General features: G+C 41.6%; 1 protein-coding gene and 1 non-coding gene across 49 annotated transcripts in view; both read right to left on the reverse strand.

Annotated features, from left to right (window-relative positions):
• The window catches only part of PTK2 (protein tyrosine kinase 2), a 279,891-nt gene that overhangs the window by 48,515 nt on the left and 217,063 nt on the right, over positions 1 to 14,313 (reverse strand). For all 48 annotated transcript variants that reach the window (XM_070221906.1, XM_070221887.1, XM_070221892.1 and 45 more), the window contains one exon: positions 11,331 to 11,535. In XM_070221906.1, coding sequence (XP_070078007.1) covers positions 11,331 to 11,535 — 205 coding nt within the window. The remainder of the gene's footprint in view (positions 1 to 11,330; positions 11,536 to 14,313) is intronic.
• On the reverse strand, positions 8,724 to 8,792 carry MIR151 (microRNA mir-151). The gene has a single exon (NR_032884.1). It is a non-coding gene; the product is annotated as a microRNA mir-151 (primary transcript).

Below are 14,313 nucleotides of genomic sequence, written 5' to 3' on the forward strand. Positions count from 1 at the left end.
GTGATAATCGTTTTTGTTTATCCAGGAATCCCATTTGGAAGAGAACCGTGGAGAGGGGAAAGGAGTACTTTATTTAATGTTAGTTTTATTTTTCACTTCCCTCACTCTAACAGAAAAAGTCATCAAAGTAATCAATTTAGAGGAAAAGGACATAAAAACTTGTAAGGCTCCTCCGACCGTTTCCTCTCAGCCCACAGCACTCCCTGTGCAACTTGCTCTCACAAGCTCCAGGAGCTAGCATGGAGAGGTCTTCTTACATTTCCGTCCTGGAGTAACAAAATGTGGTTTCACTTCTAACGTGTTCTCACGGAGAGCACGAAAGCATTCTGACAGGTTCCTCAATTCTAGTCCCGAGCTAAGATGTAAAACCAAATCTCCAACACAGACAAGTTTTAGAGTGGGGAAGGCCACTCAGCCCTGAGTGGTTGAAAATCGAGCTGTTCAAGCCGTCCCAAAAGAAAGGGCACAGCTACGAGCTGCATCTCTGCGGCCTATGTAAGCACAGGCAGCCTTGCCATTTCAGCTTGCTTCCTCATTCATAAATGAAAACATCGCCTGTCCCAGCCATTGTTAGGATGGAGAAATAAAGTATGTGAAACAAAGCAAAATTTTCAAGTAAATGTTAGTTCTGTACTTTCACTGGCCTTACATACTACTAGGAAAGAAATGATTCATTTTCTCTATTTCATTTCTGTAGCATTTTTTCTGAAAGTGACTATAGTACTATTCTTTTCTTTGAAACTATAAAACATTTTTTCTTTTAAATATAAGAAATACTCTTCACTTAAATAACTTTTTTTTTTTTTAAAGATTGGACTCTGGTTCCCTAAACATACTAATTTTATGATGGCATCACGAAGTTTGCTTTGGACATAAAATGAGTCTGGGTTCACAGCGACTTAAGCTAATTTGGAAAATACCCAGAGAAAGAGCAGGAAGAAATCAGAAGGAAAAAAAGCCAAGAGGGAAATGGCTTGTTTTGGCAAGTTCATGGGAATACCAGTTTGAAAGCTAATCTCTTATAATTATCCAACATTGCCTCACCACAAAGGAATGGAATTGACCTTTTAACAAAAAACGGCCCCTGGTATCTTTGCAGAAAACAAGTCTGGAGACTTAAGATGAAGCTGGGGATGGCATATTTGTAAGCGGCTGACCTAGTGGCTAAATGCCACAACAACAGTGTTCCAATATACGCCTCTGGTCTTTTTCTCTTATAAATAGACACAGCAGACTGGACATCTGGCTTCACAAATTCATCAAAACCATATTTCTCTCTTATTATGTATCTCAAACTGTAGGAAATAATGCACTTTTGTTTGGTTGTGGTGTTATCCACCTCACAATTGCATTAAAAAAAGTGATTTATATTAAAATCTTACTTTAAAACGGCTATCTTTCTATTCCTGGCGAGTTCGAGAAGCTCCTATTTGACCAAGCCTCTTGCAGATAGCAAGGGAGAGTGACAGCACAGGAGGGCAAGTGAGAGCAGTCCGGTTCTGCAGGGAGCTGACACAAGGAGGAAGGGAATAGCCCTGCGCGAGTCTTCACTTTTTAATGGCCATTAGCCAGAAAGCAGGCTCCAGTCATACTAGTTTGAAGAACCAGACAACTGAGTTTGGGTCACCACAGCTGGTGGAAACCGAGGGGGGACATCCCAGGAAGAAGAAAGCCAGGGTGGGAGTGCTTCAGATTCTGAGTATAAATTCTGCCCAATCTCCAGCTGACCCTGGAACCTTGCACGTTTAGGGCAGGCTCTAAGCAGCCTAGCTGAGGCTAAGAGAACTAAATGGAGATCTGAGCTGCTGCCCACAGCATGCAAAGACAGTTTGCAATTTGAGACCAGCCAAGAGAACTGCCTGCTAAAACAACAAACCAACCAAGCAACCAACCAACCACTCTTCAGAGGAATGTAACTGAATCCAGAGTTTCTGCAATAAATCAATCACAATGTCGGGGACATAATCTAAAATTACTCAACATACAAATAAACATGGAAATGTGATCAATTCTCAAGGGGAAAAAAAATCTCAAGTAGGTCTACTCCAAAAATGACTCATAAGTTGGATTCAGCAGGCAAGCACTTTAGAGAGCTATCATATTCATGGACATAAAGAAAAGTTTGTTCATAATTAATGAAAAGACAGGGAATGTCAGCATAAAAATATAAACTATTAAAAAGAGCCAAATGAAAATTCTATAAGGAAAAATATAATATCTGAAATAAAATCTCCAAAGAATCAGAGGATCAGTAGGATGGAGATGACACAAGAGTAAGGGGACGTGAAGATAAGTCAATAAAAATTATCCAATCTGAGGGACTTAGAAAAAAAGATTGGGTAAAAAAAGAAAAAGAACAGAACTCTAGGACCTGAAGAACATATCAAAAGGTTTAACATACGTGGAACTGGAGTTTGATAAGAAGTGAGAAAATGGAGCAGAAAAAATAGCTGAAGAAATAATGGTCAAAGACATTTACAGATTCAAGATGTTCAGTGAACCCCAATATGATCAGTACAAAGAAAACCACACCCTGGGGCTGGCCCCGTGGCCGAGTGGTTAAGTTCACGCGCTCCACTGCAGGCAGCCCAGTGTTTCGTTGGTTCGAATCCTAGGCGCGGACATGGCACTGCTCATCAAACCACGCTGAGGCAGCGTCCCACATACCACAACTAGAAGAATCCACAATGAAGAATATACAACTATGTACTGGGGGGTGTTGGGGAGAAAAAGGAAATAATAAAATCTTTAAAAAAAAAAAAAAAAGAAAACCACACCCAAGCACATCCAGTTAAACTACTGAAAACCACAGAGAAAATCGTGGAAGCAGTCAGGAGAAAAACGACACATCACATGACATGCAGAGGAACAATCATTTCAAAGCCCAGCGACAGCTCATTAGAAATAACAGAGGTCTGAAGATAGTGGCAGAACAGCTTTAAAGTGCTGAAAGAAAAAACAGAAAAATGCTGTCAACTCAGAATTTTATGTCCAATGAAATTAAGTTCAATTCATTGCAAGATTAAAAAAACAAATAGAATTCACCAACAGACCTATGCTAAAGAAGTTCTTCTGGCGGACAGGAAACCAAATGGAAGAAAGATCTTCAGGAAAGAAGGAAGAACACTGTATAGGGTTACATATAAAAGACTCTTTCCGTACTTTCTCTAAAATATTATTTACAGTACAACATAGAATCTTATTTTGTGAGGTTACTAGCATATGTTAATACAATACATATAGGACATCTAAAGCATGAAAGGACTGAGGTGGTGGTAAACGGACCTTCATGGTTGCAAAGTTTCTACATTTTAAGTAAAGTACAATTATTAAACTCTAAGTAGACTCTGAAAAGTTACAGATGTATATTGTAATCCCTAAAAATATAATGCAAAAGGTAGTGCTAAAACGCAAATTTGGGGGGTTAAGAGAAAGAGGTGTGGGAGGTGCTGGCTTCCAAGCGCCAGTCCCTCTCAGCCAAGAACTAATGAACGGACCACAGAGGACTTCTGCTTCTCTCCCAGCTAGGCTGTAGGGGCATGTTAATTTGTGACCGATAGGGAGCCAATGTTTCTCCATCTGTTTCCTGTATCCCTCCATCCAACCTCATTTCTCTGTCCCTCTGTAAATGGACAAGGAGGAGGAACCACCTAGAGCCACTGATCCTTCACTGTCCAGAGATGGAGAGACAGTCATGTCTGTTCCACCCTTCCTTGATGTTTTTAGGTAATAATCCCGGAGAGAAAATTCAGTGAAGGGAAATTAACAACAACGAGAAAGAAAACAAAAACGGTAACAGAAACAGAATTGAAGGGAAGGAATTATGGTAGCGAATGGGATAAGTCTGAGGATCTCACTGCGGGTTCTGAGGGTGGAGTTCAGATTGTAAACAGTAAACATACGAATTACAGCTGAAATGTAAACATCTAGTCAGAGTTCTTTCTTAATATAAGACAAGTGAGGGGAAGTGAAGACAGCATGGAGAAATACAGGTGGGATGGGGCAGCCAGCAACCCAATCAGTGAGGAGGGGGCACGTGTGGTAAACAGACAAGAACGAACACTGGTCTTGAAGTTAGGAGAAAGGGGCCCAGGATCCTGGATCAACCCTTTGTTAGCTGCACAATCCAGAACAAGGCACACGATGTCCAAGCCTCAGGTGCTCAAGTGGAAAGGGCAGTAATAACTCATCCTTAAGAACTGTCTCGAACTCAAATAAGGGAATCCATGTAAAAATGATCTGTGAAGGCACATAAGTACGAAGGACTAATTTTTATGAAATGCAAGTTTAAATCTCACCAGAATTCACTAGAAATTTGTTCACTTCACACAAAACCAAATTGTGGAGGTGCAACTACAACAGAGATGTACTTACGAAGCTCTGATCATCTATGTGTGGGTGGGAACCAATGAAGAGTAAGAAGTATCCTTAGATAAGAAACAGTTAAGATGTAATTTTAGTGGAAACAATGTAAATTTTACAGTAAAGTCCTGTTACATTTAGATTTACTATTTACTTTTTATTACTGGGAAGGTTAAGGACCCCGCACCGCCCAATAACCCCTTAAAGTTCAGATGCTGTGAACATTTTAAGATGTATACAGGGATAATTGAGAAACATATTACTTTCCTAGATATTATCTAGACCAAACAGGATAGCAGCGAGAAGGAAAATACTGGGATGATGACTAAGGAGGAATGCAGACACCACCTTTGAAAGGAATCTTGGAAGCTAATACAAAATCACTTTAAAAAAAAACATGCAGTGAAGAAGCACAGTATCCTCATGTCATTAATCAAGCCTAAAGCTTTTTATTTAAATTGAGGTCATACTGGCTTACAACACTGTGTAAATTTCAGGTGTACAGTAGTGTACTTCAGTTTCTGTATAGACTGCATCGTGTTCACCACCAATAGTCTAGTTTTTATCTGTCACCATAAATATGTGCTGCTTTACCCTTTTGCCCACACCCCCCCTTTCCCCTCTGGTAACCACTAACCTGTTCTCCTTCCCCATGTCAGATCTAGAGCTTTTAATTTAGAGTTCACACTTTAGGATAAATGAAGAATCAAAAAAGATTTTAAAAACTTTAAGGTGCTGTTCACAGATTAAAATTTTAAATTCCATGTCTCCATAACACATCTATAAAATGTCAACAAGATGTGCTTTGTATTTTGGCATCTGGATAATAACAGCTAACACTTTTAAATTCAAATAACCAGATTTTTCTTTAACAGTAACTGATCATTTTTCTGTACTCTAAGATCTCCAGGTTCCTCTGGATCTGCAGAAAAAGCTTTGCTGTTCCTACTATTAGAGTAGCCCTCACATTGTGTGCCCGCCGCTAGCCCTGCACTGTGAAAGCTTTGTGGACAATAAGCGCATTTAATCCTGAAACTAGACCACAGGGAGGGTTTGTGAGCCTGCTCTCGCAGGGACGCTAAGTCACCTGCCCAAGGCCACACAGCCTTTCAAAACTTCTTTTTAAACTCTAACCTTCATACAAGATGTACCCCTCTAAACACCAGGTTAAACTCCTCCAAACTCAAGTGGTCTCTGTGCTTATACTTATGTAGGTTACACACACACACATGCACGCACGCTGCCCCGTACCGCTCCCCCTCCCCTTACTCTACAGGTGCTGCTAGCTCGAACTAGCAACCTCACAGATCAACTGAAATACAGTTTGTGTCCTGAGATGCTTTGTAACCCACTTGGGTATGATACTGAGATGTAATATGAAAAAAAAAAATTTGTGGCTGCAGCAATTCCAAGCTAACTTACAGCCCTGACCAAACCGATCTCTCAAAGGCCAGCTTTCTATGATAAAGTTAAGAAGCAAACACGATAATACTAAGTTAAAATAAGAAACAAACATCACCCTTAAATAGCCCCCACCCCAAGACCCAAGCTGGAGACAAGGCTATGTATTACGTACACAGGATGAGTCCACAGCAGGTGGCTGCAGACTCTGGCCAACACACACTCACGTGGCTTGCCTCTAGCTTGCTTCAGCTCACCCCTGGAGAGATTCAGCCTCACCAAAAACTTCTCAACCTGCTCCCCACTGTATCTGGGATTCCAGAGGGCCAAAACAGCAAAATGCAACATGCTCAACATGTGACAAGACAAATATAATGAAAAGGACAAATATTTTGAAGCTAACACACTGAAATCGTGTCACCCTTCAAAGTCTTGGTAGGGGCTCCCATGCATATATCAGTGATGCTGTGCTTCTTTTTGGGGACTTTCTCTGGTTGCTACTCAAACAAATGTGAGAAAACCAGCTGCAGGAATTCCTTGTAATAGCATTTTTTCCTTTTTCCTTTTTAACCAAACAATATTAACAACTTGCTCACCAGTCATAATCCTAAAATGAAGCACTTAATGACTCCTGGCCACGTCTCAAATCAAGGCACATAGCATGACAGCTGACAGCCTAAGCCAGGGACTCAGGTGGACTTGCCTTGACTTCCAGCTGTGACCTCAGGGCAGCTGCCTAACCTTACAGCTTCAGTTTCCTCATTTGTAAACTGATGATGATAATCCTTCCTACATCGTCAAGGACTGTGAGGATCAAGATGAAATCATGTGTGAAAGTTCATGGCACAATGCCTGGCAAAGAAAGTGCTCAGCAAATGTTGGTTTTTAGCGTTTTAACTAGTAAAGCTAACTGCAGACGATGGAGACGTGCTGTCAGCACACATCGCATTAGTTCTAAAGGATCCCCAGAGAGCTCAGTGCCAGAAGACCAACTGAAGATCACGGGCCATCTTCCAAGGCGGTACTTACTAGGTCAGTGTTCTTGAGAAGAGAGAAGTTCAAGTAAATTGTTTATATATCACTTACATTCTTTTATCTGACCATCATATGTGAGAACGGCAGGCTCAGAAACAAACTACGGTTGGAGCAACCGGAGCTTTCATTCACTGCTGGGAGCAATAAATTGGAATATCCACTTTGGGAAAGCAGCAGTATCTAATGAAGGTAAACTTGTGCATCCCGCTGACTCCTAGATTTACCCCGGCTGAAGTTCCTGTACATACGCTCCCCAAAAGACACTCACTACTATGTCCAGACGGCAAGAGTCCCGACAGCCCCACCCTGGAAAGTATCCCAATTTCCGCCAGTAGTAGAATGGATAAACTATAGTATATTCACCAATGGAACAATACACAGCAATGAGAATGAAGTATAACTACCTGAATAAAATGGATGATCTCACACTACACGAGCAAAATAAACCATAAACAAAAAAGTACATACTGAATGATACCATTTACATAAAGCTCAAAAATGGGCAGAACCAATCTATGGTTAGTGGTTATCCTTGGAGGGTGAATGGCAATTGGAAACAGGCGTCAGGGTTTCTGGGGTGCTGGCAGTGTTCTTTTCTTGTTCTGGATGCTGGCTGCATGGGTGTGCCCAATTTGTGAAAATTCAATGAGCTGTTTACTTCTTGGCATGTTTATATGTTCACATCTTTGTATGTCAATAAAACGTTTAAAAAAATACAAAAATTATGGTATCAAACTTTAAATTGATAAATTTGTTTATTGATCTCATTTGCCTAAAAAGGATTTAAGAAACTGCACACTAACTTAAAACATTTCCCTAAACTGAGATAAAACCGACCATCTTTTTTTTATAGTGGCACAAATAGCTTCAGTCAAGTAGAGTACTGCTGGGAAATAGTATTTTTGAGTTTAAGCTCCAAAAGGGCAGATACTCAAGCTGTTTATTGTGGTTTCCTTGGCACAGTATCTACCAAAGAATTAACTCAGTTAACCAGGGATTAAATGATTTTTTTCATTCAAAAAATGTTTAGTACACTCTTATAAGCTGTCAGTCACACAGTACAAAATGCCAGAGTGCATGAGAAATTTTCACTCTAGGTCACCGTAAAATATTCCTATTGAGGAATTTTTTACACTTGCTAATAGGCCACCTAAAGGTTAAGCCCATTCCACTTCTCAAGAAGTCACGTCTATGAATAAGAAAACAGGATGCAGGGAGGACAGGCCCTGAGTCACAGAGATCAACCCGTGGAAATAGGACCCGAGTACTTTACAACTCGGCCTAAGGAAGTTCATCCTGAGAGCCACTTTCTCAACGTACAACGTAGTAAAACACATACATGGCTCAGTCAAAGATGAGTGGAGCCCCACAGCAATTCGAGTCTATTTGCAATATTCCCTTCTAAGGTGGACAAGGAGAATGGGATTTGGAAAATGGTTTTAACTGCTTTATTAAAATCTTGGCTATGACAAAAACTCTGAAAAACTCAATCAAAGAGCCTATTTAATTACTGTGACACATTGTTACATATAAACGTCCAAGCAAGCCATTATATCATGAAATTAAATTTTATTGGCCTAATTGGTAGCCATATTGTACATGTTCAAAATGCAAAGTTAAACTCTATTTCTGATTAAAACAGAACGATACAAAATAAATTAATGCTCAATGACCAGTATTAATTGTGCACAAGAAGATATCCATAAATTAGAGTCTAAGTACATTATATTATATGTATATATGTATATATATGTGTGTACATATATAAAATAATTATATTTAGTTCTAAAACTTCATCTCGGGTAGTTTTTGGAGCGAATTTACTTATATGCACTCAGCAATGAACTCAGTGGCTATCTGACCCCTTCCTGTGTCCAGGCTCCTGGCCTGGAGGTGCGGGCAACACCGAGGAGAGTATGACGATCCCTGTCCTCAAGGAGCTTCAGTCTAGTAGGGGATGAGACATACTAGACTGTGAGCTCCTCGAGGGCAGGAAAAGTGTTTGGTCATCACGCCCAGTGACTAGCACCAGGCTCAGCTATCATGGTCTCACAGTGTGTGGGGAAGTGAGCTGAACACGGCACATAGCTACCTGCGGCAGCGAAGGATGAGCATGACAAGAACAAGGTGCGCTGGCGACCCTGAGGGCACAGGATAGTCAGCTGTGAAATCACAGAAGAGCCAGTGCATGAAAGAAGCCAAGAAAGATGGGTAGGATTTCACCAGGTGGAGAAGGAGGCATTCCAGGCTGAGAGGCTGGGTTAGTTTGGCTATGGTGTGAGAAAGGGATGGAGAGACAGCGTGGGGCCATAACGGAAGGAGTCTCAGATGCTGCTCTGGAAGCCTCTCCCTAACACGGGGAGCGACAGGACCCACTGCCAGTTGTTCTGAGCAAAGGATTTACTGTTCCATAGCGATGTTTCAGGAAGACTGACTAAGAAGTTATGCCAGACAGACGGGAGGAGGGTCCAGGTAGAGAGAGCGAGGAGGGAGTGGCCCTAAAGACACTGCACTGACGGTTCTCCAGCTAGTCAGCTGGTGGGGGGTGCGAGGAATTCTTGATGATTCCAAGATGGAGATGAAGATAAAGGCACCGCTATAACCCAGAGAAGGTGAGAGGCAAGAGCTGGCTGAGAGGAGAAGGTAACAGATTTGCTTTAGGATAAACACGATGTCCAGTGGCAATTTAAAACGCAGGTTTGGGACTGTGAGAAAAGGGCAAGATGGAAGCTAAAGACAGACAGAGGTGAGAAGCAAAGCCACAAGAATGGTTAAGATAATCTGGAAAGAGTCCTGACAGAAAGGAGGAGGCGGCTGAAAACAGAAATGTGGTCAATACTCATAGTAATGGTGGAGAAACAGCAGATCAGTGAGACACAGGGAGGCAAGTAGACGGAACTGTTATCAGAGAAGGAAGAAATTTCAAGGACAGACTCTGTCTACTTCCAAAGAAAGATCAAGGGGAACAAAAAAAATTTATGAGCAAAACATGAAATAAAGCACCTTGAAAATCCAGCTCTAATAGTGAGAGCATACCTAATTAAGTTGTATGAGAATTAAGAAATGGGAAGTTTTTAGCTTGAAGAGAGCTGTCTAGAAACACTTGAAAGCCCATCACGTGCGAGGCAGAGTTGTTCTCCGGGCTCCAGAGAGCGGGGCCCGGCTGTGGGGGGGCCTCTCCCAGCATGCTCTCCCTACATGCTGAGCACTGCTGGCTGTCTCCTCACCGGGCTTCAGACTCTGGGGGCAAGTTGGTGTTCTGTTCACTTCTGAATCCATAGAACCTAACTTAGAACAAAGTAGGTGCTCAGCAAACAGCTGCTGACTGGATGACCCTCTTCTATTTCTACCTATCGGCTTTAATTTTTCTTGGAACATTCTCCCTGTGAGGAAACTTGTCTTGCAGGTTGAGCTGCCTGAAGATGAGGTGAGGCTAGAGGAAGTTTAGAGAAGGTCAAGCACTGGGGGACACGGCTGGGCCAGATGAGCTGTCAGGGTCTTCTGGATCCTGATATTTCGTAATTTTTATGAAAAAAGACTAAAGTATAGCAAATAAAAAAAAAAACTCACATAAAATCAGGGAAGTACCCCAAATATGAAAGTGATACAGCACACGTTAAACCATGGTGTTGGTTGGCTGGTTATATAATTAAGCTCCCCATGCATATTATATGAAAATATCTTGTTCATTAAAGTACTAAGCCTCAATCTAGACTTTAATTCAACAACTGTTTATTGCATTTATTGAGTCCGGAGTTTCGTACCATGGCTACAGAAATGAGTAAGACACAGTGATGCCCACAGATTTGAGTCTGGCTGGGGACACAGACAAGCAAACGAGAAAATCTCCAGGCCAGGAGGCGGAGTCGACTGGGAGCTGCTAGAGATTTGGGTCTAACAGCGTCCGGCACAAAGCAGGAGCCACAAAATGGCAGCTGAACGGGCGACGTGGATGTTTTAACTATAGTAACAGAGTACTGAAAAGGTGCCGAAGGACTGGCTATCTCTTTGGGGGCAGAGTTGATTAGGCTAGTTTCCTGAAGGAGGTAACATCTGAGCTGGATTCTGAGGACTGAGCAGGAGTTTATCAGGTGGCTACGGCAGGGGAAGGCATTTCTCGGAGAGAATGGCTAGCGAAAGGCAGTGAGCTGTGCTGGGGGAATTTTAAGTAGTTAGGTGTCGCCAGAGCTTAAGTATCGGGGGGATGAAGGAGTTGAGAGAAAAGGGATTGGAGAGGTAAATTAGGGACTAAATTATTATGGACCTTGCAAGCCATGCTAAGTCAGTTAGAAGTTAGGGGAGAGAGATTTGATTATAATTTGAAATCTATTAAGATTTTAAGATATAATCTACTTAAGATTCTAGCAAGGTATAAATAAACACAAATCAATTAAAAAAGTAATTATGTTTGCCCAAGAAGTAGGTTAGCCTTAGACGTACTGATAAAATGACCTTGAAATGCTATTACTGCAACAGAGGAGAAGCAGCACAAGCCTGCCCCAGCCCCGGGCCCTCTCTCCCCCCACTCCTACCTGAGCTGAGCTTTGAGCTCAGTGAATCGGGGCCGTCTGCTGGGGTCATAGGCCCAGCATTTCGTCATAAGGCTGTAGAGGGTAGGAGGGCAATTTGGAGGCATTGGTAATCTTTCCCCATTCTCAATTCGACCGATCACATCATTGTTCTTCACTCCTTGAAAAGGCTTCACACCATGCATCAGTATCTCCCACATACATACACCTGTGAAGCGGGAATGAAAACACAGCAGTGAACTTCGCAGGAAGAGGCTAATTCCTAGGTTTCAGGAGTCACTTCCTAGTTGGCACGAAAGTACCAGCTGTGTGATTTTGGGCAAATCAGCTAAACAAAGCAGCAATTAACTCGGTTATAAAATAAGAACAGTAATAGTAGTTTAATGTGTGAATAATGAAATATTAAATGTTATCAAGGAAAAAACCCAATTTTTATAAGAGGTTTATTTCTCTAAAAATTCTCTTACAGAAAATGACCCACCATCTACAGTGATGCTTCACAGCTTCACGAACCAGTTCAAAAAGCTGAATGAATTTGCAATTTCCTTCTACTTCAGTCCAACCTGCTTGTGAGTATAGCAGCTGACCAGGGGCCTAACGAAAAAAATCCTAAAATTTAAGTCTTACACTTTTAGAATGTTCCCAGATTCCTTCAAAGATTTCCCGTAGCAACGCTGGCCCGTCCTCGCCTAGCGTGCACAATGGCATTATTATTGGGTTTATCCACTAATCAGCCAGTGTGTTTCCCACAGGAAAGTCTGGAACTTCTCTGGTTTGCAGCAATCGCGCCCACAAACTCCACAATCAACCTCAAAGTCTACTCGCGTTTGGCAATCACATACTTGCTCAGTAACTTCTCAACAACACCTGCACATTCACCTTTAAAATAAACAAGCAAATACAATCTACAACTGAGAATGACGACCATGTGACACAACCACAAGGGAACCAAGAGAGCAGGCTGGCGTGAGCAGCGGGCGGTTTTCTCCTCGTAGCTTCTAACCGTCACTTGGCACTGCGGCCACTCTGGAGATCTTGCCACCCCTGAATGTGCCACAAACGTGCCTTTGCTTGTGTTAAATTCTCTGTATTTAATCCTCTTTTTCTTCTTTACTGATTCTCCTCTTTTTTGGTACACTTGTGAGTTCTTCTATATGGTTTTCCTGATTCACCCCTGGGAAAATCTCATCTCTATTTCCATCACAAATGTACACTGTGTAAGTGGTGCCTTGAGGAGAGGAATCGTGACTTTATTTTTGCATTTTCAGTACCTAAAATGCTATGTGCCTCAAGGCAGGCAAGGCATATTATATTATTGTGAATTAGATTCTGAAATTAGCCGAAAGTCCAGTAATTTCAAAGGAAAGAGTGAATGCCTTAGTTCTGCTTTTCTCCCCAGAAATTATGACATTTTCAGTAACAATAACATTGGGTATCATTTCTTAAGATCTTAATGTGTCTCTGGCACCCTTCTTTGAGATTTATATATGTTTTCCTTAATCTTCACACTTTAGATTTCCTTAAACACTGTATTTTATCCTATCTAATATGTCACTGATTATAAGATACACCATTATTTTATATGACCAAGAAAGGGGGAAAATGCTGTCACCTAAACTATGATATAATCCTTTGTCACCTCTTAGAATTATGTTATTCTTACCAAAGAGCTCTTTTAAACTCATTCAGACAAGAAAGCAAAACCAAAATGAACAAAACGAAGTCCACATGAGTGTTGGCAAGGTAACCACATACAACACACCCCCAGCCAACACTAACTGTACAATACCACTGACGGACAACCACCTCAGTTCCAGAAACGTTAAAATGTGAAAAAACAGGTATCTTCAACTTTGAAATATGAAATGTCCTTGAGAGGATAAGTAACTTGCTCTCTGGGTCACACTGCTAATAAGCCAGGTCTGGGGATTTGAAGCCACATCAATTGGACTCCAGAGTCTTTTCTAATCACACTATTTTCCGCTGTACTGAAAAGCTCCTTCCTTTATGAATGTCAATTAGAGCATTAAATGGTTATTAAAAATCAACAGCAACTGAACAGAAGGAAAAATAAGAACACATACTCCAGATATATAAGGTTATCTTTATTTATAGGGAAAAAGGGTACATAAATTTAACAGGGCGTCTTTTCTGAAGTAGTGTAAAATCTAGCAGAGAAAATACGCACATAAGACTATTCACAAGATAACATGTGAGCGTTATGACAAAGAGAAAATACAGGGAGTGCAGAGGAAGGGAGTTCATATCTGGATGATTCACCTGTTCCATAGGGCTTCATGGAAGAGGGGACATTTCAGGCGACCTTGACAGTTAGACAGAATTAACTGGAGGAGAGGGTGTATGGATAAGGTGCTCCAGGGAGAAGTGAACTCGGAATGGTGGGGCAGGGGAGCGAGTGTCCTACATACGAAAAAGGGGGAGCACTTTTAAAATCTGGATAAAGTAGTTGGAGTAAGTAGTGTAGAATGAATGAGAGGCACATTTTCACACAGGTTGGGAGGTACTGCAATAATCCACAGAGCAGAAAGAGGAGGATGACAGCCACTGACTCAGAGCAGGCAGGCAGGGACGGAGTAGACATCAAAGGAGGAAAAGCTACAGAAAACGCAAGAGCCAACTTTCAAGCCTTGAGACAAGACAGGAAGGAGGTCAGATTCCAGAATAAAGAGATGAAGCACAACTTGAGATAGTCCAGATTTGAGGGGCTATCATAGAAACAGATGGACAAGTTAACTAGTTCAAGTCATTCATATAAGAGGAGTGAATGGGATGGCAAAGAGAGAGAGAAAGAAAGGAAACAGGTATCTCCCTGTGACAGAGGAAGAGATGGCAGGGAAACAAAAAGGAAGACTGACAGAAGGCGCTGGAGATTCAGAACAGCGGAGCATTACAGAAGCCACACCTGGAAGCTGGCGCACAGTATATGCTCAATGACTGTCAAATGAACCAAAGAGGAAGTTCGGTG

This window comes from Equus caballus, chromosome 9 (assembly GCF_041296265.1).
Source record: "Equus caballus isolate H_3958 breed thoroughbred chromosome 9, TB-T2T, whole genome shotgun sequence".
NCBI lineage: Eukaryota > Metazoa > Chordata > Mammalia > Perissodactyla > Equidae > Equus > Equus caballus.